The 23,613-nt window shown below is 40.2% G+C and overlaps 2 protein-coding genes across 4 annotated transcripts in view; one reads left to right on the top strand and one right to left on the bottom strand.

Annotated features, from left to right (window-relative positions):
* ATXN7L1 (ataxin 7 like 1) overlaps positions 1 to 16,564 on the bottom strand; it is a 110,987-nt gene extending 94,423 nt beyond the window's left edge. For all 3 annotated transcript variants that reach the window (XM_054631008.2, XM_054631007.2, XM_054631010.2), the window contains exons 1-2: positions 16,271 to 16,564; positions 15,704 to 15,772 (exon numbers count right to left, since the gene is read on the bottom strand). In XM_054631008.2, the coding sequence (XP_054486983.2) occupies positions 15,704 to 15,772; positions 16,271 to 16,385 (184 nt within the window). In that variant the 5' untranslated portion in view covers positions 16,386 to 16,564. The remainder of the gene's footprint in view (positions 1 to 15,703; positions 15,773 to 16,270) is intronic.
* A 9-nt stretch (positions 16,565 to 16,573) lies between these two features.
* CDHR3 (cadherin related family member 3) overlaps positions 16,574 to 23,613 on the top strand; it is a 56,046-nt gene continuing 49,006 nt past the window's right edge. Inside the window, exon 1 of the mRNA XM_077178033.1 lies at positions 16,574 to 16,805. Within this exon, the coding sequence (XP_077034148.1) occupies positions 16,574 to 16,805 (232 nt within the window). The remainder of the gene's footprint in view (positions 16,806 to 23,613) is intronic.

Raw genomic sequence — 23,613 nt, 5'->3', positions numbered from 1 at the left:
GGTGACTCCAAATATAAACTTCTAAACATTTTGTAACTACTCAGCCAAAAACTGATGGATCAGATACCCATCAAGCTGTGTGACATTGTCACAGGCAACAGCAAAGAACTGAGGAAGACCAAATTTCCTGAACCTTTAGAATCTCCTCATGGTATCACTACAAGGTAGCACAGGATATTTGTGACCCTGTACACTCCCAACTAGAAAAAGCCCACATGAACTTCAAAGTTCACATGGCTCTACAATAGAACACACACTAACACGTATTTGAAGTAAACCTCATTGTCCAATTCACAGTTTGTTTTAGCCCTTCCAAGTGCAGCAAAACCAACAACAAAGTCTATCCCAGAGTACTGAAATTCTTCAGTTTTTGTTGGGTGTGTAAGCCCCAAATCCTGATAAAATTCACTATCCCTATTTTCTTTTTTAGAACACCAATTCACACTTTCTTTTTTTACAGTTTTTGGAGGCAGCAATACTGGTAAGGGGATGAGGGTGAAGAATTTATAAACCTAAGATGCAGCACATTTGCTCCTCACTTATTTTGTATATAGTGTTTACAAGAGTTATAGAACTACTGATGTTGGGAAAACCTCTAAAAGCAGGTTAGGTGCTGCCTTTAACCCCACAGACACATTTCCCATCTAAGTTAAATCTACCTTATATCAGCATTGATTTGCCTTGCTGTCAGCATAACCAAGAAAAACCATGACACTTTCTCTCATACTGGTGATGATTTTACAAAAAAGAGGCAAACTAAATGATACAAGTACCAATATCCTTCAAACAACTCCTACTGACTCTTTTACAAAACTAGGATAAAATGAGTTCTGATACAATTCATTAGAAATAACAGAGCCTTTTACTCTACCACAAAGACTGACCTGCTATATTCTCATAAATCCATGGCCAAGAAGGCAGCACCGGGGAAAACCTGCTGACAAAGATTGTTTTGCTTTGCAAACAAAGTTGAAGAAGGCATTTGGGTCCTGACCAATTACCTGACCTTACAATGAGAAGGCACAAACTACCTGCAATGCTTCTGAAAAGGCCAACAATTACATTGGTAAATGATTAAGTTATGCTTAGAATTAATGACTGGAGGGATATCAGTGGTTTTGATTACCAGAAGAACACAAATCGAGATTGGAAAGCGTTACTTCCTCTTTCACCTGCTGCTAAAGGACAGTCCCTTCTCACTCACCACATTAGAAGCTTTTTTTTGCTTTTATCGCCACATCTTTCACATGAACTTATTTTGTTAACAAAAGCAGCAGTAACAACATGAAATTTTAGGGAGTTAGAACAAAAAAATCTTCCTTATGATCTGTACTGACTCTCTATGTTAAAACAGGCCACAGAATTAAACCATACTATTTTAGCCTCAAACCCAAGCCTTCTGGATGGCTAAAGCCCTGTGTGCTTCCAGGGGAAGGACCAGGGCCTTTTGTGAGTATTTTGTGCAACAGAGTCTGCTACACCCCTTGATAAGCTGTTCCTATTTAATTGTATCATTAGAAAACTGCATCTTATTTCTAGTCTGAACTGATCTAGCTTCAGCTTTCAGCCATGAGAATCCCCTTAATCTACCTGACAAAGAACCATCTAACTGCCAGATACCTTTGCCCTAAGTACTTATAGACTTATCAGGTAGCCTCTACAGTCTGTTGATAAACTAAATAGATTGAGCTTCTTAAATCTTCCATTCTAAAGCTGATTATCCAGGCCTTAAATTAATGTATCTTTTTTCTGAACTCCTTCCAGTTTTTCCAAGAACAGATGTGGACATGAGAACTGGGATACAACACTTCAGTAAAGCAGTATAAAATGTAGCAGTATTCACCTCCCCCTACTCTCCCAGCCATGCACTCTCAGCCTCCTTCAAGACCACTCTGCAAAAGAAGTAACACTGCAATTAATCAACCCTCAAAAGCAATTCTTCCATCTCTGCTTACATTCTATCTAGTTCTTCCAAATACAAAAAATTCAGAATGGACCACGACCAAGTTCACATGTTTATTGTAAAGAAAAAAATATGTATTTTTAACCCAAATTGCCAAAACCGCAAGAATGATGAAACCTATAAATTCAGTGCCTGTATTTTACAAGAGAAAAACTGCAGAGAGAAAGATTACACTCCAATCATGTAATAGTTACCCAATTTAAAGCTCTCTCTTTAAACTACTATTTAATTCAATAAACTGAACATTTCCAGCCTATTTTGCACTGTGGCATTCTGATGCTCACTTATATATTCACCTCTTGAGGTGCTGGGTGGTCACAGCAGGTTTTATTCTCAGCAAAATCTGGTGGGCACAACGAAAAATTGCTTCAGGCTAAAGCCAGTGTTCTTCCAGACAAAAGGCAGAGCTGCAGGCTAGTCATGGAGGATTTGCTAATGTTATAAATCTATCCATGTAGTGAAAATTACTTGCCAGTTATAATATTCAATTATTACTGTATCACCAGCTAGTTCCCCTTTCTATCCTGGATGAAAAAGAATCCCAAGTAAAATCATGAAGTATCTAGGATGATCATTTTCACAACACAACAAAAAGAAAAATGCCCCAAAAAATCCAATTAGAGATTATAAGATCATATCCTATCATATCTGGTAAAGTCCATGGTCATCACTGGTAGAGTGGATGGGTGCAGAAAAGGTGATGGTAATGTTTGCACTGCAAAGGAGCAAGCAATCTAGCTTTTGGAGCAGTAACATCAAATTCTGCCTTTAAGTAATTCAAAAATTATTGAAAGGCACTGTACTAGAATATGTGGTGACTTGCTAAAATATAGTGAATTACTGCAGGTTTTTGCTGTAATAAGAGCTGACCTATTCTTCTAAGTGTGGCTTGGGTAACAGTTCTTCAAGAGAAAGATAATCCCCAGCAAATGTATTTTGAAGTATGTCAGTCCTTACTTTAATGTAAGTAAAGTAATGTAAGCAAAATTTGGTGCCAATGGCAGCCATTGACCTTTGAGAAACAATAAACAGAGTGCGAGTCAATAAAGCCTGCCACAATCTGTCATATGGAAAGGTAATGGGCTCTGGTATTTTGCTTTTTCTTTCCCCCTCCATAAATAAATACATTCTATGTGCCTGTATTCTCTTTGGAATCTAGAAATCAAGCATTTTCCCTTTCCTTTAGAAATTGTTACGCAATAGCATTCTTCAGTGAGGACTGGATTACACCCTATCAGTACAGAGTAGGCTTCCAGTGTTCTTTCAGTTAATTCCAGGGCAGGTATGATTAGTCCTTCAGCAGCAGCAGCCATGTTTGCCCATCCTCTTTCAGTGACAAAAAATTTCTACACATAGGTGGTAGGACACCTTGGGCCTCTTTACAAAGAGGTGATCTATAAACATCAGTAATCAACTCGTTTCTTCTTGTGACCTCTTCCCATCCACTCACTCCCTCTGCCTTTCCTCACATTGACCTGAATCCTATTTCATACCCTTCCCCTGTATACATACACATTGGCCTGATTAGTACTCAAAGCAGCTTCCATAGAATGATTTTGAACACAGGGAAAGTCTCTCTCATAACCTCACACAGTACTAAAATGAGCAAGCTCTTAAAAGCACTTGCTCTGTGTACTGTTTATGCTTGCACATGCTATGTCAGAAATCTGCTATGGAAAGCCCACATTCAAAGGGGTTCTCCTAAAACAAAATCTAAACTTCAGAGAAATTTGGACACAACAGGCTCACTCTAAGGTTGATAGTTGAGAACAAGAGTCAAAACTGTTTAGAATTTTGCATGCCACTTACCCTCCAAGCCTGTAATATACCAACAAACAGGCAGAAAAGAACTAATACAGAAGAAAGAGTGTAAAAGAATGACAAATGTTGTTGCATACACAATATGTTAGTTTCTCTTCACTTTTTGCCTAGTAGCAAAACTAGGGCACTATTCAAGAGAACAGATGAGGCTGAAGCCTAATAATAAAGGCAATATTTAAGTATTTGGAGAACAGAGGTCATGTTTAGGGAACAGAGTTAAGAAAGATTAAGATTTATCTTTCAATATTTATGTTATTTTTGCAGTCTGGCAATTACAATCAGTTTTGCTTTCCAGCTCCGAGACAGTAAGACAATATTAGTAAAACAGGGAGAGTTTATTTTTACAAATGAACTGCTTTCACTAGAAATCTGTTCTGTATGCTACTTTCCTGTGTGCTATACTATCAGCTTTGATGCCTCCTTCCTCCACATCAACTAATTATTCTCTACCTCCTTCAAATTCCTCCTTAAAATAGCTTACTGCATGAAATTTTTCAGCATTCATAGACTGATTTTTGTCTTCACAACATACACTACTTATGGTTTTGTCTGAAATGTATTGGAAGCTCTCAGAAATACAGACCATATCTTCCTGTTTCAAAGCTAACACTTATATATGTTACATCATTTAAACACATACATGACACATTTCTTTAGAACTTCTCCAAATACACACTTAATTACAAGGAATTAAAAAAAAAACTCAAATGAAAAGCCTATAAGAACTCCCACAGAGGATACACTCTTACCTTCCAGGAAAGTGATAAAAGTTTACAATACCTTTGATTTGCCAAGGAGCTTGGAAAACAAACAGTCAGAATAGTGACAGGTATCTTGAAAAGCTGGAAAGAATAATAAATGCCACAAAATAAAACTCGTAGCATTCCCTCATTGAGCAATGCAGTCAAGAATAATTTTTCTTGATGAGCAAGAACCCCAAAAATATGTAAAGCTGCATTACCTCTTTCAAAATTTAAATACCTAAAAGGCTTGGTAATGTTCACACCCAGTGTGTTGTGAGTTATGAGAGAAGCTGAAGAAAACTTACACCAAGCACAGAATGTTCGAAGACTCTATTAAAAGCACTATACACACAGCTCACCATAATTTCAAGAGCTGAAACATTTTTTTCTCCCATTTCTCCTCATGTTTTTCCATTGCCATGCATCCAGTTTCTTAATATATTTGCCCAAGGTTCTCCAAGTCTTCTAAAAAGCCAAAAATATAGCAAAAGCATGAATACAATCAGAACCACAAAACTTCATGATAGTGCACAAAAAAAACCAACCACCTGAGAGACCCTGAAGAGAAAATCTGAACACATTTTTCTTTCCCTGTTTTCTCAGCACCTCTGCATGGTGACGTGTATAAGCTGCTGGGATGACTGAACATTGATAACATACAGGGACATGCAGAAAGTTGCTTGGGAAAGGCAGGCAAGGTAATGAATAAAGCCTTCCAAGTCAAGGAATCAGCTCAATGCTCTGCGCATGAAGGAACTAATCTCTCCCACAGCCTTTGCCTCTTCTTTAAACAGTTCTTTAGATCTACTAAACAGATGTGAAAACCTGAGATTAACTTCTTAGACACTGAATGACATGAATGACAGCCATTCCATCTAACCCCTCTAAAATGACTGTCCTGCTTTCTCAGAGGAAAACAAAAAGTGCTGTATCATAAAGCATGCCTGCCTGTAGCATGTAGACAGGAACAAGCTGCTTTGCCCTGCGAGACAAGCACAAGCCATACACCCATGGTTACCGCAGCACCGTGCCCAAGCTCCCACCCTGATCCACCCTGAGCAGTACCACATTACCCGGGGCCCAGTCCACGATAATGCAATCCTGTGGCCTTGGCTCAGCTCTGGAAGCAGGAAGCACAAGTCAGTTTCAGAATGTGACAGATGATGTAGACACAAGACTACTTATGATGCACTGCAGGAAGGAACAGAACTACTGCTTTCATGTCCATCATGCTATGTGATAGATATGACCACACACTCTTCTCTCTCCTTGAAGAGCTTTTTACTTTTTCTGATGATGGTTTTTGCTCTGCTTGCTAATACTAGGTCCAACTCCACCAATCCTGAACTCACTCTTGTCTTAAACATCCATTTTCTTTGCTATATTCTCGCCTGTCCTAGAATTTGCAGTGGAAAAGAGAACCAGTCTGAAAATGAGGTTATCGCACATTTTCTCTCTCTCTCCTGCTGCTTACTAATCTGTGCCATTCCTCCAGTTGAGCTGAACCCACACCTGCAATTTCAGCCTTTTTTCTTCCTACTTTTGACTCACTCCTCAAACCTTTTCTTTTGTATCTATTTCTTTCTCAGCAATAGAATGCAAATATTTATTCCAAGAGAAAGCGAGAAAACATAATAACCATTTCACATTCTCCCTTCCCACTCTCTTTCTCTCCCTTACAGCTCTCCCTTCTTCCTTGTACAATAGATGTAAAACACATCTGTTCCACTCTCTCCTTGGCTCACTCTCATCACCCATACCTCACATATCCTTTCTCCTCCCGCTCTGACAGAACAGCAGAAGAGTCAATCAGTCTTTCCTGTGTTTGGAAATCTGCTTCTGACTCCTTGATTCTCTAACTACATTACTCTTCCTGTCCTTCTTTCATGTCTAAGCTTATTATGCTCTGTTTGATAACAAATTACACTTTTGTCTCTAACTTCAGTGTGAGCTTCCTTCATCTGACCCTTGCAATACAGTGAAACTATACCCACTAAAATGTCTAAAAACCTTTTACTATTGCAACATCACAAATTCATCATTTCCATCACCCACACCCCTTGTAATTTTTGTTCTTCACAAAAATTACATGCCTTTCTCCTTTTGAAACTCTGTTTCTGACTTCCATTACTCTCCCCTCTCCTACTACCCATCCTTCCTGTACCAATCCCTCCACAGAGTACTGGCAGGCTCTTTATTCTTCCTTTGTCTTCTAGCAGGTCTCCACTGAGCTGTATCCTTTGCTGCTACTCTTATGTCTGAGAATTTTACATTCAGTTCCTGAGAACAGTCTCAAATACAGTAGATTTACATCTAAACAAAAAATCTCATTCTATCTGACACTCTTGCCACTGAGTAGCTGTTAGCTTCAGCTCGATACAGCCAGAACAGAATTTAGATCCCACCACTCCTATCCTCTTTTCTCCACCTCCTCTCTTGATCACTCTGGACAGCATAATCAACTTGTCCATCATTCAGATATAAAATACTATGATAAACTACTATGTCATCTTTGCCAGTAGCTTCTCTCAAACTGATCATTCAGGTTACATCCACATCTGAATGTTTCTTCCTGGGCATCCCTAGGACAAAGTCTGCTGTAAACATCTTCAGAACTAAAGGTTTGTCTGGGGCTTCACCTCACATTAGTTATATTTTCTTATTTTCCATGTTGACAAACATTATCCTGCTTCTTTACGTTGTTTCTAAAGTTTCTTCTATATTGTCATACTGTTTTACTCTCTGTATCCTTCTATGCACAATCCTCCATTCCAAATTTGAATACTGAGAACAACTCATCTTTGCTTTCCAGGCTCCTCTGTTATGTACACTAAACTGTCCACATCCTACTTGCTGTCACGCCATTTGCTCACATTTCTAGTTGGTTCACATTGTCAGTATCCATTTACAAAGCTTTCAACAACCAGCCTGTATTTTCATTCAGGCCAATTTCCACACCTGAATAAGGATACCTCCTAAGATCTTGCAAAATTACTTCACTGCCATCCAAATACCACCTTAAAGCTTTCCTTGCTATGGTTCTAAGAAAGTGACTTTAGTCTAGGCTAAAGTCAACCATCTATCACATTGAGCAACTAAGTGCTTTTGTTTGTCAATATTACAACTCCTGCTTTGTCACACATTCAAAAATTAGTTCTCTGCAGCACAATTGCACAACACAAGCACACACCCTTCCTCCCTTTGCTGGTACCCTGCAGAGCAGCATCTAGTGCCTGATGGGGCTGCTAAGCATTAGGATCATGCAAATAACAATACTGCCTCCCTAGTCATTGCAGTAACAGATCAATTACTTATATTCTTCCAGATCATTGTCCACTGACTATCTCCATTATCAGACCCAAACAAATAAGGTTTTGGCTCTGTCAGTGTTTGCTGTGGTGGCATGGGTCCAACAAACTTTTCAGATGTAAATCATTGTATCATTCTGTCTCAGTATGACATAACTAAGAGCAGTTTAAAAAACAATTGAATGTGCTATGACATGATAATCTACCTAATCTGCACAATCACAAGTGGCCAGCCTGAAAGCCACCTGAGGACAGGATACTTATCAGAGATTAAAAAGTGAACACACATAATGATTTACATTTCTTTAAATCTTAGCTTCCATTCTGACTATTTCAGCTCAAAATGATGACAAGCTCAAGTCACTTATTCTGTTACTGGAGACATACAGTTCCATCTTTGTCTTGCTAAAGAAGAGAATTTCAATCCAGCAAACTTCTCAACAACTACTGATATGACATTAGCAGTGTTCAAATATAACTGCAAATTCCCAGACTGTGCCTGCCCCCTATGTCTAGTCCCCTGTAGTAGGAAAAGGAAGAGAAAGAATGACTGGACAGAAAACATAAAACACAGTATAATAGAAACAAATATAAACAAAATAAATAACAAAAAGAAGATCACACAATCAAACCCCATGAACTCTTGCCCTTTGCCAGTCATTCCTAAGTCTTGCTACTTCTTCACCAGTCACTCTTCTGTCTCTTCTGCTGAACACCTGCTGCCAGGGAACGGAAAGGGAAGCCAGCCTAACCCCTGTGTACCATGCACAGCTCTGTCACAATACAACTGCTTCCGTTTCACAGATGATTCAGGAGGGGCCTGAGGACTAAGTGAAACTGCACTAGACAGATACTGGAACCAGCAGTTCTGTAGAACCTGAAAATTCTGTCAGCAAGCTCTTTGCTACTTCTGGTTGATGCTCCATCTGATCTGGGAAAACTCCCCTTCTTTTTTTGCCAAACAGCACACACTTTGTAAACACACGAGGACAGACATCAAGAAGCTGGAAGACCAAATAACTGTAAATTCTAATTACTGTCACAAAAACAGAGAGACAGGAATAGTGTTGGGCTTAAGCACTGTATTATTAATACAACTCAGTAAAATACAAAATGAACTTACTGAATAATAACCAAAACATTTCAGAAATAAGCAAGACATTTCTATAAGTACAAGACCAAGAGCAATCAGAAAGCTCACTTCCCCACCAACATCAGTGGCTTTCGGGCAGGATTTTTAATAAGCCATACAAACAGTTATGATAAAACCAGTCCCTTAAAATCAACCATAGAATGGGCACAGAAGAGAAAAATTATTCATGCCATAGTTGCTTTTCCTCTGTTCCATATCAGTTTCAAGTAGCTGTGCTGGATTCTTGGTTCAGTTTGAGTCAGCTTAGTCAGCTGCATAGCACTGCAATAAAAAACTGGGCCATTTTTACTCTCATGGCTTCTACCCTTCCCATCCAGCAAGAGAACCATCAAAGATTTCTTGCTATAGACTTGCTAATAGACCTCTGTCAAACACCCTTACTATGTCACGACAGCATTTGCCAAGGGGTTTCTTTGCATATTAATTACTTAAAGACACCAGCTTCACCTGGCATCCTGCACCATTAACTCCTCAATCAGCTTTTTCAAAGACAAGCTGAAGAATTCTGCACCAAGCTGAACTTGGAAGACAGAAAGATCCAGTAATTTAATCCATGCCCATACAAACCAAAAAGCTTTCTTGCTAGTTATTCCAAAATCACTCTTAATAATGAATAGTCATGATAAATTTATAGTCATAGTCAGATAAACTTATACTGGAGTTAACTCTTCAAGAAATACTCATAGCAACAATACTATTTTTACTGAAGGTGATCTTTCTTAGTAATGCATGCAGTGACTACCTTTCACTTTGACTATCAGAAACTTATGCTTTCTGCCTACAGGACTCCTGTGATTCACAACTTCAAATGTAATTTGAAATGTTTTCCATAGGATTTTCCACTGCTTTCATCTCATTCATACACCTCAGCCTTGGTATAATGGCTAGTAATTTTTTTGCCCAAAGGTAAAACAGAACCTGATAATGGCCCTATTTTTAATTAACTAGAAAAAAGGCCTATTTCAAAGAAATGACTCCCTTTCACAGTGGAAATGATTCAGCTCTTGTGTAGTCTCTTTTTAACACACAGAAATCTATATTTCATCTATTACAAACTATTAACTACATACAGAGGCAGATCCACAAGAAGACACACACGTGTTTTTATATCTAAATCAAAATTAGATACACAAAGTAATTTACTTTCTGTAGTGACAGCAGGGCTTGGGGTACCCTCTAGTAAACACATAAATTTCCCTCTTTCTCAAGTCTGGTTATAAATTACAACTAGTAGAAGGAATGTCAGAGACAGATCCTTAGTGACAGTGCTGTCAGTTGACAGGGAATCACACATGGTTTCCCCACACATAATCAAAAAAAGGTACCTTAAACAACAGGAGATCTAACCTCTTCAGAACAACTGTTGCACAAATAATGCATTTTATCAAGATATGTGCACCTAGCAAAATCAAAATTTTTCATGAAGTCATTTACAGTACGACAGTTATAGATACATATTCAAAACCACCAAAATCTTGATTCAAAACACAGAATGTCTGATCAGAGAGCTTTACCATTACTCCACTCCTTTTATCCAGTGTGTGGGTTGAAGAACTAAAGGACAGGTTTCAGAAAATAACTATGTAACTATGAAGATAAACTACAATTCTGACTAAATTTTCTGGGCGCTATCATACATAATGTTTCATTCTTCCTCTGTCATCATTCCTTGAAACACATTAAATGAGGTGACAGCCATAACCAGGAGACATGCCACCCCCTTGCAGAAGCTGTCCATATAAGAAAAAATAAAAATATCGGAGCCAGATATCATATATAGAACTGATCAGTCACTTAAACACCAGAATGCACACCAGAATTCAATTCCACTGTCATGTCTCATCCTAAACAAAGACCCCATGGGGATCTCTGCTTACTGTTCTTATTCCCAGTATAAAGAATGGTAAGAAAAAGTTTCTCACCATTGGCAGGCCACAGTTTTGTGCCCTGCCAATTCTCAGTTCTTTCATTCATCAAGCACCATGGAATATTACATTTGTTTAAGAATCAGTATCTTCAGAAGACTATTTTAGTTTACAGAGAAGAGACAGAAATTTATACAACCTTCAAACTCTCTTTTGCCCACTGCAAAACCAAAACCAACCCCAAATCACCAAAACCACCAAACCACCAAAACCAACCCCAAATCACCAACTATGGTGGTCTAAATTGAAGAACCTCACTTCTTTCTTTTGGAGTATGTGTTCACAACCTTGTTATAATTTTCTTTCCCTCCCAGCCCTTTTTAACCTTCCCTACTACCACAAAAAGGTGGAAGATGAAGGCAGTAAGTAAAATGAGAATGTTTTTATTCTCTTTTGTTTAGTATTTTTATAAAGGAGACAAATAACAGCACAGGCAAACCACTAATAAACAAAAAATAAATAATAATTAAATAAAAGTTAAGTCCAATCTCTTTGCTTACATGAGCCAGCTGGTTTTTTCTTCTCTTCTTTCACAATCTCAACATAATAATTCTCTCTTCCTCTTGCTTTTCATAAAGTAGAATGTTGTATGTCACATCCTTTTTCCCCCTATAGAAGTGTTCCTTATGACCACCTAATCTCCTCAACTTCTTATTTTTCCAAGAAGAACAATAAAATCATCAAGATATTTTTCTGAAGAATTAAAAAGATACCGAAAGCAAGACTAATCAGTATCCCTTTAACTTTGTCCTTATGTTGCTAAAGGATTTAACAAAAAACTTTCCATCAGGTATTTGTGGGGGAAGTCAAAATAGGAAAAATATACTGTAAACAATTATCCAATAGATTTAAAACTCCAGTTTCCATGTGCAATCACAAAGTAAAATGGTCAAGTTTGGGGTGGAACAATAAAAATCTTATAACACAAAATCAGAAAAATTAGAATTTTTTACTTAACATTCTTAATGTCAAACAATAATGAATCACTACGATTAGTGAAAAGATTATCCAAGACAAAACACACACATCATCAGATTGAAACTTCAATGATACAAACCCACTGAACTGGGAAAGTGAACTTGACTATGACACCAAGTACCCAGACACAGACCTAAATGCCATAGGTCATATTTAACCCTGCTGTAATTCACAAAGATTCAAAGGATATCTTTTGCTCCTTTACAGCCTGTGTCTACAAACGCTCACAGCAATCAATGCTTGCGCACTACTAAACCAATTATTAATACAAGTTCTGTACATGAAACCAAAATATCCCATTCATCCATTATTTTCTCAGATATTGTATAAAGCAAAACACAAGCCTCCAAAATTAATCTCTAATCATCTACAGGTTATGGCTCATAATAACAGAACACTGTACCTGCCTCAGGCACACAGTAACTGTGATGTTTTACAGAACACAAACTCTCAAATACAGACTTCTTTTACTATGCCTGCTATCTGCAAAAAAATCTTCAATTCTTCAAATATGCCATTCAACCTTTTAAAATTCAACATAAATTCTAAATGCTGCTCTAATTCTGATAACCCCTCTTTTAGCTAAGCTGGTTGCTTGGTAGTGATTTGTCAGATAAGTTACACAATACTGTTTCTGTTTCCTGATTAGATAAGCAGATAAGTTTTGGGGTTTCTTTTCTGGCACAAACATTTATATTAAAAACTTCTCATTTTCTGTGCACACTTGGAACTTTGTAATCCCCTCTCTACAAATCCACATGCCAGTAAAAGTCAACCATGGACAGAATGCATTTGCTATAGGAAAACTCAGAGTAAGTGTCAGCATGCAAAAAGCAATTCTGTCTAGAAAACTGAACAAACGTTCAGGAAATTTCTCTCCCTCTATGCTGCCTACATATACACTGCAGAATAAAGGAAAGCAGTGGGCAATACTTCTGTGTCTTTATTTTCACCCCTAAGATGGGGCACAGGGGGCACACGGTGCATCTCTTGCATTACACAAATGAACAGCACAGTCAGACTGTGAGCCCTCTGCCCGGGGAGGCAAGCAGCAACCGCTTGGGCAGGCAGAGACTTGGCAGACAGTGCTCCTACCCCCACCTCCAGGGAGCACTGCCTCCCACATCCCCTCCTGGGCCAAAGCAAGGAAGAGGAGCAGCCCACCACTCTAAACACACATGGTACACAACCAGAAAGGAGGCAGCAAAGCAAGGATCACGCTAACCGGAAGCACTTTTAGCCACCTAACACCATTGTTTTTCTACAAAACCAAAGTGAAACACCTTGTCATGGTCTGAAAACCAATATATTCCCACTCTTTAGCTTCCACCATGCTCTGCACACCGTTTCACTCATCTGAAAAGCCTTCTTGCTAAACTGCTTACAAAGGGATGGCTGCATAAACCTGGTCACAGCAACCAAAGATGAGGAAGTGCAGACAAATAATAAGTAAGTGCAGAGAGATCAGGTTTTACACTATCTTTATCAAACAGGACAGTAATTTTTGATACTTAAAATCCTGTCCATCTGTTGCCCCTGGTTACTTGATACAAGTAGGTTACAAGTAACATTTGATTTTTCTAAGACACCACTTACAATCTCCTGGCACCACAGATGCCATTAAAAAGGTCTACTCAAATTGATGAGATGGTAAAAAAAGGAGTTGGGTTTTGTTTTCAGAATTATCATAACCACAACCCTCATCTATGAACGAAGCAGACAAAAAAATTCAACATGTCACACAACACACGAGCAAGGTCAGAGTAAAAGCACAAGCATTTCTGCAAATACATGAGAAAATGTCCTGCAGACCAATCTAACTCCTGAAATCTTCCCTCATCTTTACTAATAAGGACTGTGGGGCCCAAGGAAGATTTACAGTGGGTGTTCAGACACACAGATGGGTGTGGTGAAAACACCTGTATTAACAGACTGCCGAAGTGAATACAGTAGAAATATTTCGATACATACTCATTTATTCAAACTTCATGGAAGTTCTTTCTAAGTGATCTAACACAAGTTACTACTTGAAAGCAATAACATCCCTAAGGCTTTTTATTTTCTAAATATAACAGTCAATTTTGGTTTTTTTTACACGGTATTATGACATAAGTACTATAAAAGCCAGTAAATGCTTCACACCTGTCATGATCATAATGTCAGCAATGACATTATGCTTTGTTTGGAAGTAATTTTTCTGGTTAGTGAGTTTAAATAGAGTTCCTCTGATGGAGTCTCTGACCTCCCCCCCCCAAACCAAACAAGACTAGAACTGATAATTTACACTGAATCTTTCTAGGAAACAATTTGCATACTATGTATAACTAAGGAGTTGAGATACTTCAATCTTTATGTCCCATGCTTATAACAGGAATTTATGTTCAAGGACTTCTGAGCACAAAACATTTTATCTCAACAAATTAAGCTCCTTATGAAGGCATAGCTGAAGTAGAAAAATTTTTGTTCAATTATTTTTGAATCAACACTACTGATATATGTACAGAGCCTTGAACCTTTTACCTATAAATAACTTCATGAAAATCCCAGTTCTGCTGCTAAATTATCTTTGGGCTGACAAAATAGAGAGGTTCAGGAACGTAAGAATCAAAATAGGAACACAATCAAGCTTGGCATCTCTGTAAAGGTCTTTCAAAAAGGAAGTTTTATGGTATTTTAAATAACTTTAATGCATACTCCATGCAATTTTATAGTTTATCACACAAATCTACATTACTCATTAATTAATTAATTAAGTCTTTTTTCAAGAGCTTGTTTAGAAAACATAAGATCCCTTTGAGCTGCCAAGATGCTCAAAATCGAACGCACACGTAATGACAACTGTAATGTAATGAGAAAGTTAACATCATTTCAGAATATTTTTTATGACATTACAGGTAATAGTGGGATTTCTCTCAGCGTAAGTCACACCAAAGTTTCACTATGATGGGATCGTTCATTATGAACTGACTTCCCAAGAAGTATTTCCCGAGACAGAGAGGTTGTGTACATAAAGTGCTTTCTTAATGAAACAGAAACAAAAACAAAACTACTTGAAAAAGCGTCCTGAACTATTTCACTAGGTGAATGCAATAGGTGTGACCTCAACATGATGTAAATGGCACACATCAGAAACAAAATGTTTCTCCTCTTGCAGCTGACAGAGCTGTGACAGGCCTGGCATACTGGGAAATACCTCCAACCTGGAGTTTGCCTGTTCACACTGATGGTACCAGAAGAAGTTATGGCCCAAATGACTAATTTTATTTGGTTTTGCATAATATGCATGGGGTAGTGTAACCTAAGATAATATTTGATGCTGGCTGCTCAGTTGACTGTAGGTCACACTCAGCAGTGCAAATGAAGAATAAAATGTGATTTGAGTTAAAGTGAAAGAACTCAAAGATGGTAACAAACCCTTTCTCGCTGCAAGGGAAAACATCTCCACTAAGTTGCTAATAATAATATAATGTTTAAAGTTTATATGCTTATCTTCACATGAGCAACTGGAATGTTGCACCAAGGGACAGGGTCCACAAAAAAATCCAATATGGCCACTGATGTGTAGCTGTCTTTTGCCTCAAAATTGACTCATCTTTTACCACGTCTGTCAGTTGCGTGTATACACCTGTTATACCCTTACTTCAAAAGAAGTTGACACAGTGACAGTCATCTGCATGTATCCAACCCTGAAACGTTCTTCACGGCAGAGAAATCCATATGCTATCAGACCACCCTGTCAAGGCCAAACCACAGTCATTCACAAGCACCAAGAGACAGACAGGTAGAGAGGTGTGCCAGCACTATCCACTTACCTTCTTTATTAAGCCTCATAACCTCCCTGCTTTTTCCACCCTCCTTTCCAGTCTCTTCCAGATCTACACCTGCAGAAGAGAAGCAGAGTCAGGAAGCGCCGAGGGCCCTGAGGTGTGCATTTATTGTTTGGCGAGGGGAGGAGGAGAGGTGAGGAGGTGAGCAGTGTTTCTATTTGCAACAGCAAAAGCACAATGGTCGGAGCATCTGCCAGGGAGCGGAACCGCCGGGCCCCCCGCGGCAGCACCCTGGCCCCCCCCTCCCCGCCCGCGGCATCCTCCGGCCCCTCCGCGCATCCTCCCCCTCGCCCCCTTCCCCCACCGCGGCGCCGGCCCAGCGCCGCGGGGCAGCGGCACGGCAGGCGCGGCGCGGCGTGCGCCTCCCGCACACATGGCACGGGGGCTCGGCCGAGCGTCAGCTGAGCGCCCGGGGGGGCGGCACCTCCCGGCCCCGGCGGGAGGAGGGAGGGAGGGGAGCGGAGGGGGGGGGGGGGCGGCCCGGCCGGACCCCGGCCCCGCTCCGGGGGGAGCGGCGTGCGGAGCCGGACCGCGGCCGGTCCCTGCCCTTACTGTGCGGGGGGGCGGCGCCGTGCGCGTGCGGGGGGGCGGCCTCCCGCACCCAGGCGGCCCAGGGCTGGCCCAGGAACGCCTCGGGACTGGGCACGGGCCGCTCCAGGGCCGCCATGGCGCCGCGCCTGCTCCTGCCTCCTTGTTGCTTTTCCCGTTTCCTTCGGCGGCGGCGGCGGCGAGCGAGCGAGCGAGACACGGGATTCGAGAACGCCGCACGTCATCCTCGGGACGTTCCGCCGCCCACACGGGGGTAGTGTCAGCCCCTGCTCCCTATCAGATCGGGCTCCCCGCCGCACAGCGCGCATGCCCGCGGTCCCCCGCGCCTGCGCCCCGCGCCGCCGGCACCGGGCCCGCGCCCGCCCCGAGGGGCGCCGGACCCGCGCAGCCCCCGCGCTGCCCCTCCGGCCCGGCCCGACCCGGCCCGGCCGAGCGGAGCGGGAGCGGCGGCACAGGAGCCCCGCCGGGAGGGCGCGGCCGCCGGCCCTGTGCGCCTCGGGGCTGCGCGCCCCGCAGAGTCTCGCTCGCAGCGCCCGCAGTAAGTCCCTGGGACGGGCTCGCGGTAGCTGCGGCACGGCCCCTCCGCGCTCCAGCGCGGCCGCGGACCGGACCCGGAGTGCGGGGCCGGGGCTCCCTCGCTCCCCTGCTTCCAGCTGCGCTCCTGTGGATCACCTACAGCCACAACCACAGCCATTTTGTTATCCAAATACTGCCTGGGCTGTAGTAGGCTCCGTCTGTTTGCAAATGGGATTTTTCTCGTCTTGGTGTTCTAGGCTACGGTGCAGCAGCTCTGAACTCGCAGGTCCGGCTTCTCTCAAACAATACCGAGGCTTTCATCTCGCTCTACATAACCTATGGGACGTAAATGCTTTTAATTTAGGATAGTGTCATTTTTGCTTATTTCACCATTGAGGTAAGAATAGAAAATATCCGTGAACATTTTTATACTCAGGATACCTGTTCTGGATTAGGAGTTTCAGCATAAGCCTGTTGCTTCAGCTCATACCTCTTAAGCCAAATATAAACGCTCCCAGTAAAGGGCTTAGTTTCATTTAAGCAGCCTCACATATTCCTCACGTAGTGGCTTTGATACAGCTCTGCAGCCCCATTAGGGGTGGTGATCACTGAAGTTAATGGTTCAACAGACAATTCTCTCAGTGGTGATGTGAGATTTGCATGATCCCATCCTTGTCCTACATCTTTTCCCAGACACTCGTTCACTTTTTGCTGGTTCAAACCATTGTGAGGCAATACTGAAGCAGAACATGGAATTAATGTGGACTCAAAAAAACCCCCCAAAAACAACAAACAAACAAACCTCAAAAGACCCAAACCAAAACCAAACAAACATAAAACCCACCAAAACATTTCAGGCCTGCTCAAAAGTTGGAGCTGTGGCCAGAGGGGCAGTTGCTGAAGGTATATGGTGCTGCAGTCTAGAATGGATTTAAATAAATTTCCCACAACTTCATTAAGACTAAGCTCTTTATAGTGCTAAAATGGATAAACATTTGGGGCAAAGGACAGACACTCTGCCTTATGTGCACTGTCAACACACTTCACCTCTTTCAAAAGGCAGCTGGAATATACAAGTCCCATCCCTAATGCCCAGAGGTGAGTCTAAAAGCTTTCATACTGTATGGCCTAGCCAGGGTGCCTCCAGTCAAGTAAACATTAGCTACAAGAAACTTCAGTATATCAAAGAAGCAGAAAGCTCACCAAAATAACCTTCTAATAAAACCAGGCAATCACAGCAGGCTTGTTAGCAGCCATCATGAAACAGACATAGGATGCATGATCTTTCATAGACTACATGGGGAATTTCCAGAAGCAAGAGGGTAGTTGTGATGTAATACAAAGCCCTGGCAAGATATATTTAGAATTATTATGTGCAATTTAAATTTATCTTCCTATCAAAAAAAAAGTGTGGACATGGTTATGAGAAAGATCAGAGGACTTCAAATTCTATCATTTGAGGAGAGTTTTACTTAGTCTAACAAAATTCAGCTGGTAGTGAATATGTTTGATGTTTTTAATTATAAGGACACATAATTCCTTCCACATCAATGAGGAAGAAAGAAAGAAGAAACATAAATTGCTTATGTTGAGGTTGAAAACTCTGCCCACTATACTGAAAAACTCTTTGGTCAGAAATAGCAAGATGGAATTCCTTAGAAGGAATGATAAGTGACATGAACTTAATAGTCAACCATGTTTGACATTTGTGTTCAAATTCACTGCAAGATAATTGAGCAAATGTCTTGACAGCGGCCAAATAGTCTCATAATTAGAGAAGTTAGGCTGCATAGTGTATACCATAACAGTGGTGTGATTACCCTAGATGTGGATCTGGAGAGAAGATGCAAAAGAAAGGCATGTGAGCACCCAGGAAATCCCCATCAATGAAAACCAATGTTAGATTTCAGGGAAGTATGGATGGCCAAGTGTCCAACTAATATTAAACACTACCATGGGATGCACAAGTAGTAAAGCAATTCCTAATCATACAACTGGGAAAAAAGGGGAGGGGTAAAGTATTTAATACAAGCTGCCTCAAACCAAGCAAAAAAAAAAAAAAAAAGAAGAAAAGAAGAAACTTTCCAGCTTTAACACATGGCACTGATCTACATGCTGCTTACCATGACACACTACAGGCAGTCTAGGTTCTTAACAGAAACAGACCATATGAAGGAAAATTAGCATAAAATCGAAGATTCAAGATGTACCAATTCCTTCCTAAAAAGAAACAATCCAGCGACTTACAGTTTAAGAGAAAGGTTTCCAAAGCCATCCCCAAGGAATTTTTCCTCCCTCCTGTATTCCAGAACAGCATTATCATTAAACAAATGGTTCCACAATCAGAATCATAGGATCATTTAGGTTGGAAAAGACCTTTAAGATTGAATCCAACCATTAACCCTTATTCCATCACTGAAACATGTCCCTAAATGACACATCTACACATATGCCCAACTTTCCTGTGATCAGCATCTTTTGTTTAAAGAGTGTGAGTTCTGCTTTGATTATATCTATGCTGCCTCCATGATCTGCACCAAGAAATGACACCAGCCCTGAGCAAACCAGCCTTCAGTTTGTCTCCCTTGTCTTGTAGGGTGCAAGTGCTGAAGCTGCAGAAAAGTATCCTCACTTCTGCACCAGGAGTTCTCCCCAAGAACACCTCCTGTTTCACTCCACATTGGTGTCAAATAAACCAGTGTATGTTGCATGGACAGCTGTGACTGTGCTCCAGAGCCTTGTAGCAAAATAGGAAGAGAGTTGATCTGACATCCTATGAGTTTTCCCATTGTCAGGAATATATGCAGTGCTGTCTTGTGAACGTGAGCTCGAGCTGCAGCTTTACTGTAGACAGACCATGCAGATGGTTTCTTCTTCCCTTCTCCTGGCATCTGCTTCCACAAAATTCATAGAAAGACAAACCTATTTAAGACTTTCATTCCTCTTTCAGATTTGTTTTTATTAATCAGTTGGGCCAAAATTTATGGATGGAGAGGGAAAGAAGTGAGGGAAAGTCACAAACATGGTCACAGAAGACTTTGTTCCTTAGGAAATTAGTAAAAGACCTGCACGTGAAAGTGCAGATTAAACAGCCTCTGTTTTTTTTTTCCACCTGCTCACCAATACAGAAATTTAATTCTTCTATGACCTTGAACAAGTCATTCTGCCATAGAAAAATAATTAAGTCAGTCAGGAAAGGTCCTTCTTTCCCTCCCTGGTCCCTGAGGATTCTTTAATTTCAATTGCCAAGCAGAAGCTTCCTTTTTTTATGTGATTTTTTTCAGAATTCAAGGTAATGCAGCTTTGATTTTGGTTGCAGCTTCTAAGTACTAGAGTGATCCAATCATAACATGGTATTAAAAAAGTAAACTATAAGCAAATTATTGCCTTTATTTAATAAATGGCAATATACAGATAAAACCTCAACTCTAATCTTTTTAATCCATATATCATTGGTCTTTTAATAAGATGATCTCCAAATGAAAGCTTTTTGCCAAGTAACCAAAAGATAAAAATGATATGTTCCTATACCTACTTATTCTAATTATGTTTAAAGACTTGGGCTTTATAAAAGCACAGTAAAACTTATGACATTAGAAGAGATCCAAAGCTGCATATCAGTATTTGGCTTAGTTGGAGACCAACATTTTTATATAATTTTCAGGATCTGAATGTGAAGACATGACAAACTAAAACAGCAATTCTCACATGTGGCTCTCAGGAACATCATATGTAGTCACCGTGTACAAATAAACAATGACACAATTTGACTTCAATTCTACTGTCACACATTGAGAAAATACCATGAGGGTGCTGAGGGTGCATGTGTAGTCACAACAACAACAACAAAATCACATATACCTGGCAATACCTGCACCAGATGGCTTTAAACTGGCTACAAAAGTATTGTAAAAAAACCAGTTGTATAAGGCCTCAATATCATTACAAGATTGTAAACATCTGATGCTTATAACAAAGTCATGATTTAAGCAGTTTGGCAGGAGATTCATAAATACTTCCCAGGATCCTGTTGTGCAATGGATTTACCATAATGGTGGTTTTGTCTTATATTGCAGAAATTATTCCATAGCAGACAGTTTTATGAACCCAGGTATCTGCTTTGGTGGAAATGGAGCAGTAAATGAATCACAAGATTTTCTTACAGGTAGTGATGGAGTTTGCATAAGAAAAGCACCAGCAAAGTAGCTGGCTGTCAGTCACAGGGGTGCAGAAATTTTAATCCTTCAGCATTTTGAGGAGTGCAAAACTAGTGCAAGCTATTTCTATGGTGGACTTTACACTCATGCTAATTTTAAACCTTTAGATTATCTATTTGCAGTCATCTATTTGCAGTCTCTCTTTCCACAGTGGATAAATGAAGTTTCTTTTTAATTCTACAGCAACACCTCAAGTTAGCAGAGAAGTTTGTATTGAGAAGGTACAAAATCCACCAAATGGATAGTCCTGCACTTCTCCATTAAAATGGATTCTGAAACTTTTTTTTTAATACAATGTAATATTCTAGTATGCTATGTGATAATTAGAGTAGCTGAATTCATTAAATAAATTGGATACTTTAAAAAAGTCCTATATCTAGGTTTCTGCAAAAAGATGTGTACAGGATGCCCATTAAAACAACTCAGGAGTTAGCATGACAAGTGTAGAAGCCACTATGAGCCAGTCTTCCTAGAGCCACTCTGGCCCAAAATGTGGTCCCTGTAATATTTCTGATCTCTTTGTAATTTCAGAAGGTGTCTCAAACACTATGTGAGTACCATCATAGCAGACTTCAGCTGGAAAACCGTATTAAATAGACATTTATAGCAGAAAAATCTATTTTTAATGTCCTCTGAAATAACACAAGAAAAAACCCCCTGAATTATGCTTTCGGTTCCCTCTTAGCCAAAGAAACTAGCACTTAAAAAAGAAACAGAAAAAATGGAGAACTGAAAAAGAAATTCAAAGTGAGATACTCTTGTATCCCAACAAAAACATGTTTCTGAAAAAAGGGTTGCAAATTGCTTCACACAAAACAAAGCAATGCTTGAAACACTACAGCAGCTCTAATCAGATGAAATGGCAAATCTAAAGAGAGGTGCACCACACAGGTTTATGAACAGACAATGCACAATTAGGTAACTTTCTACATTGAATTCTGGAAAGTTTAAAGAAGAAATTATACAAAAATAAGGCTATGAACTAGCAATGGAAATCAACAGTTACTGCACATTTCAAACCCATGAGAGTTACGCAAGCACTGTGAAAAAAATTGCACTTCCTTTTGCTCCAGTGCCTAAACAATTTTTCTCATGTGTTGGTTGACATCTAAAAGCATTAACCTACTACTATACTGTCTTTTTCCAGAGGATAAGTTTTCTTCTCTACTTTATTAGTGTTGCTGGAGTGTTTCTGATACCAAAGCTGGCAATGGTACCCTTTGTGCAGTGCAGGCATGTATCCTCACTGAACACTAGCATTTACCAATTGCTTCAGAGAAGTAAAACAGTTTCTTTTTTTCCTGCAACTGTTTCAGGTTTCAGCCAGGAGCCTCTGAGAATTCATTTCTGACCCATGTCAGTGGCCACTATTTTCTCTCCCTCAAAAATATTCCCCATGTCCTGATCACCACCAAACACCTGAACATCCTCTCTCAGTGCTGTAGTATAACCTGTATGAAACATGGTTCTCAAACTCCCTCCTTAAAACACACTACCCAGAGTCCCTGGTCTAACACTTCATCAGCTGCTCTTGTGGCAAGAAACAAGGTTAGACGAGGTCAGAGGAGTGCATTCACTGAAGAAGAGTGACGACTAATGCAAATGTTTTGGAAATTGAAAGACATGAATGACAGGTCAAAGAGTACTTGGCAGGCTAAAATTCAGTTTGCTTGTATTGACAGGCACTCAGGGAAGATCACAGACAAATTGTTTTAAAAACATTGTCACTGCATGTCTCGTACTGCTTCTTAAAATTATTAAACATATCTAGCACTGGTGCAGCAAATCACTTGTATTATACTTACTAAATATTCATCAGTTTTTGTTTGTTGTTTGATGTGTTGTTTTCTTTTTTTTTTTTAATTTGAAAGAGGTTTTTGGTAAATAATAGTAACAATAATATTCTCAAAGGCCATATCCAGATTTTAGAGGAAGGCTCTTTACTGTCCAGTTGGGACAGAAAGGAAGAAATTTGTAGGAATTCCATGCATTTTTGAGAGACAGAGCAAAGTTCTTTAGATTGTGAGATATAAAACCTCTTGGGGGTGGAGAAAGTTACCTTGCCTCAGTATGCAGTCTGCTTTCAAATAGCGTGCTGCTTTCCTGTGCTTTGCTCTCCACAATGCCCGTGTGAATAACCAAAACCACAAAACATGAGTCCCCAAAGATCTTCACACATTTCTCGTGAGGTAGGCATAGAAATATTCTTTCATTAAAAATTAAGTTTGCCTGATGAATAATGTATATTTTAACTTTCCATTCACCAGCCATGTTTGTGTGTGTTGGCAGCAGACAACAGCAGCTTCCTGCCTTTCCCTCATTGCATTGTAGCCAATTTTCTCCTGTTCCTTCTCAACATAGATGCCATATTTGTCCTGTTTGTATCCCTCCTTCTCCCAAATGCTTCCCTTTTCTGAGTTTTGTTCCCACTTTTCTGTCACTTTAACCTAACCCTGCATGGTGTGTTTTCATCTCCTGCACGGAAACCCCAGTTTGGGGCCTGTTTTTCACTCTCCGCTCATCTCTCACCACCCTCCCACTTGGGCCCAGCTGCTTCACCAGAGGCAACCATGTATTTTAATACACACTGCCTCGATTTTATCCCCTACTTTG

The sequence above is a fragment of the Agelaius phoeniceus genome, chromosome 5, assembly GCF_051311805.1.
Source record: "Agelaius phoeniceus isolate bAgePho1 chromosome 5, bAgePho1.hap1, whole genome shotgun sequence".
In the NCBI taxonomy this organism is placed as follows: Eukaryota; Metazoa; Chordata; class Aves; order Passeriformes; family Icteridae; genus Agelaius; species Agelaius phoeniceus.
This window is presented reverse-complemented; position numbering and strand designations above follow the sequence as displayed.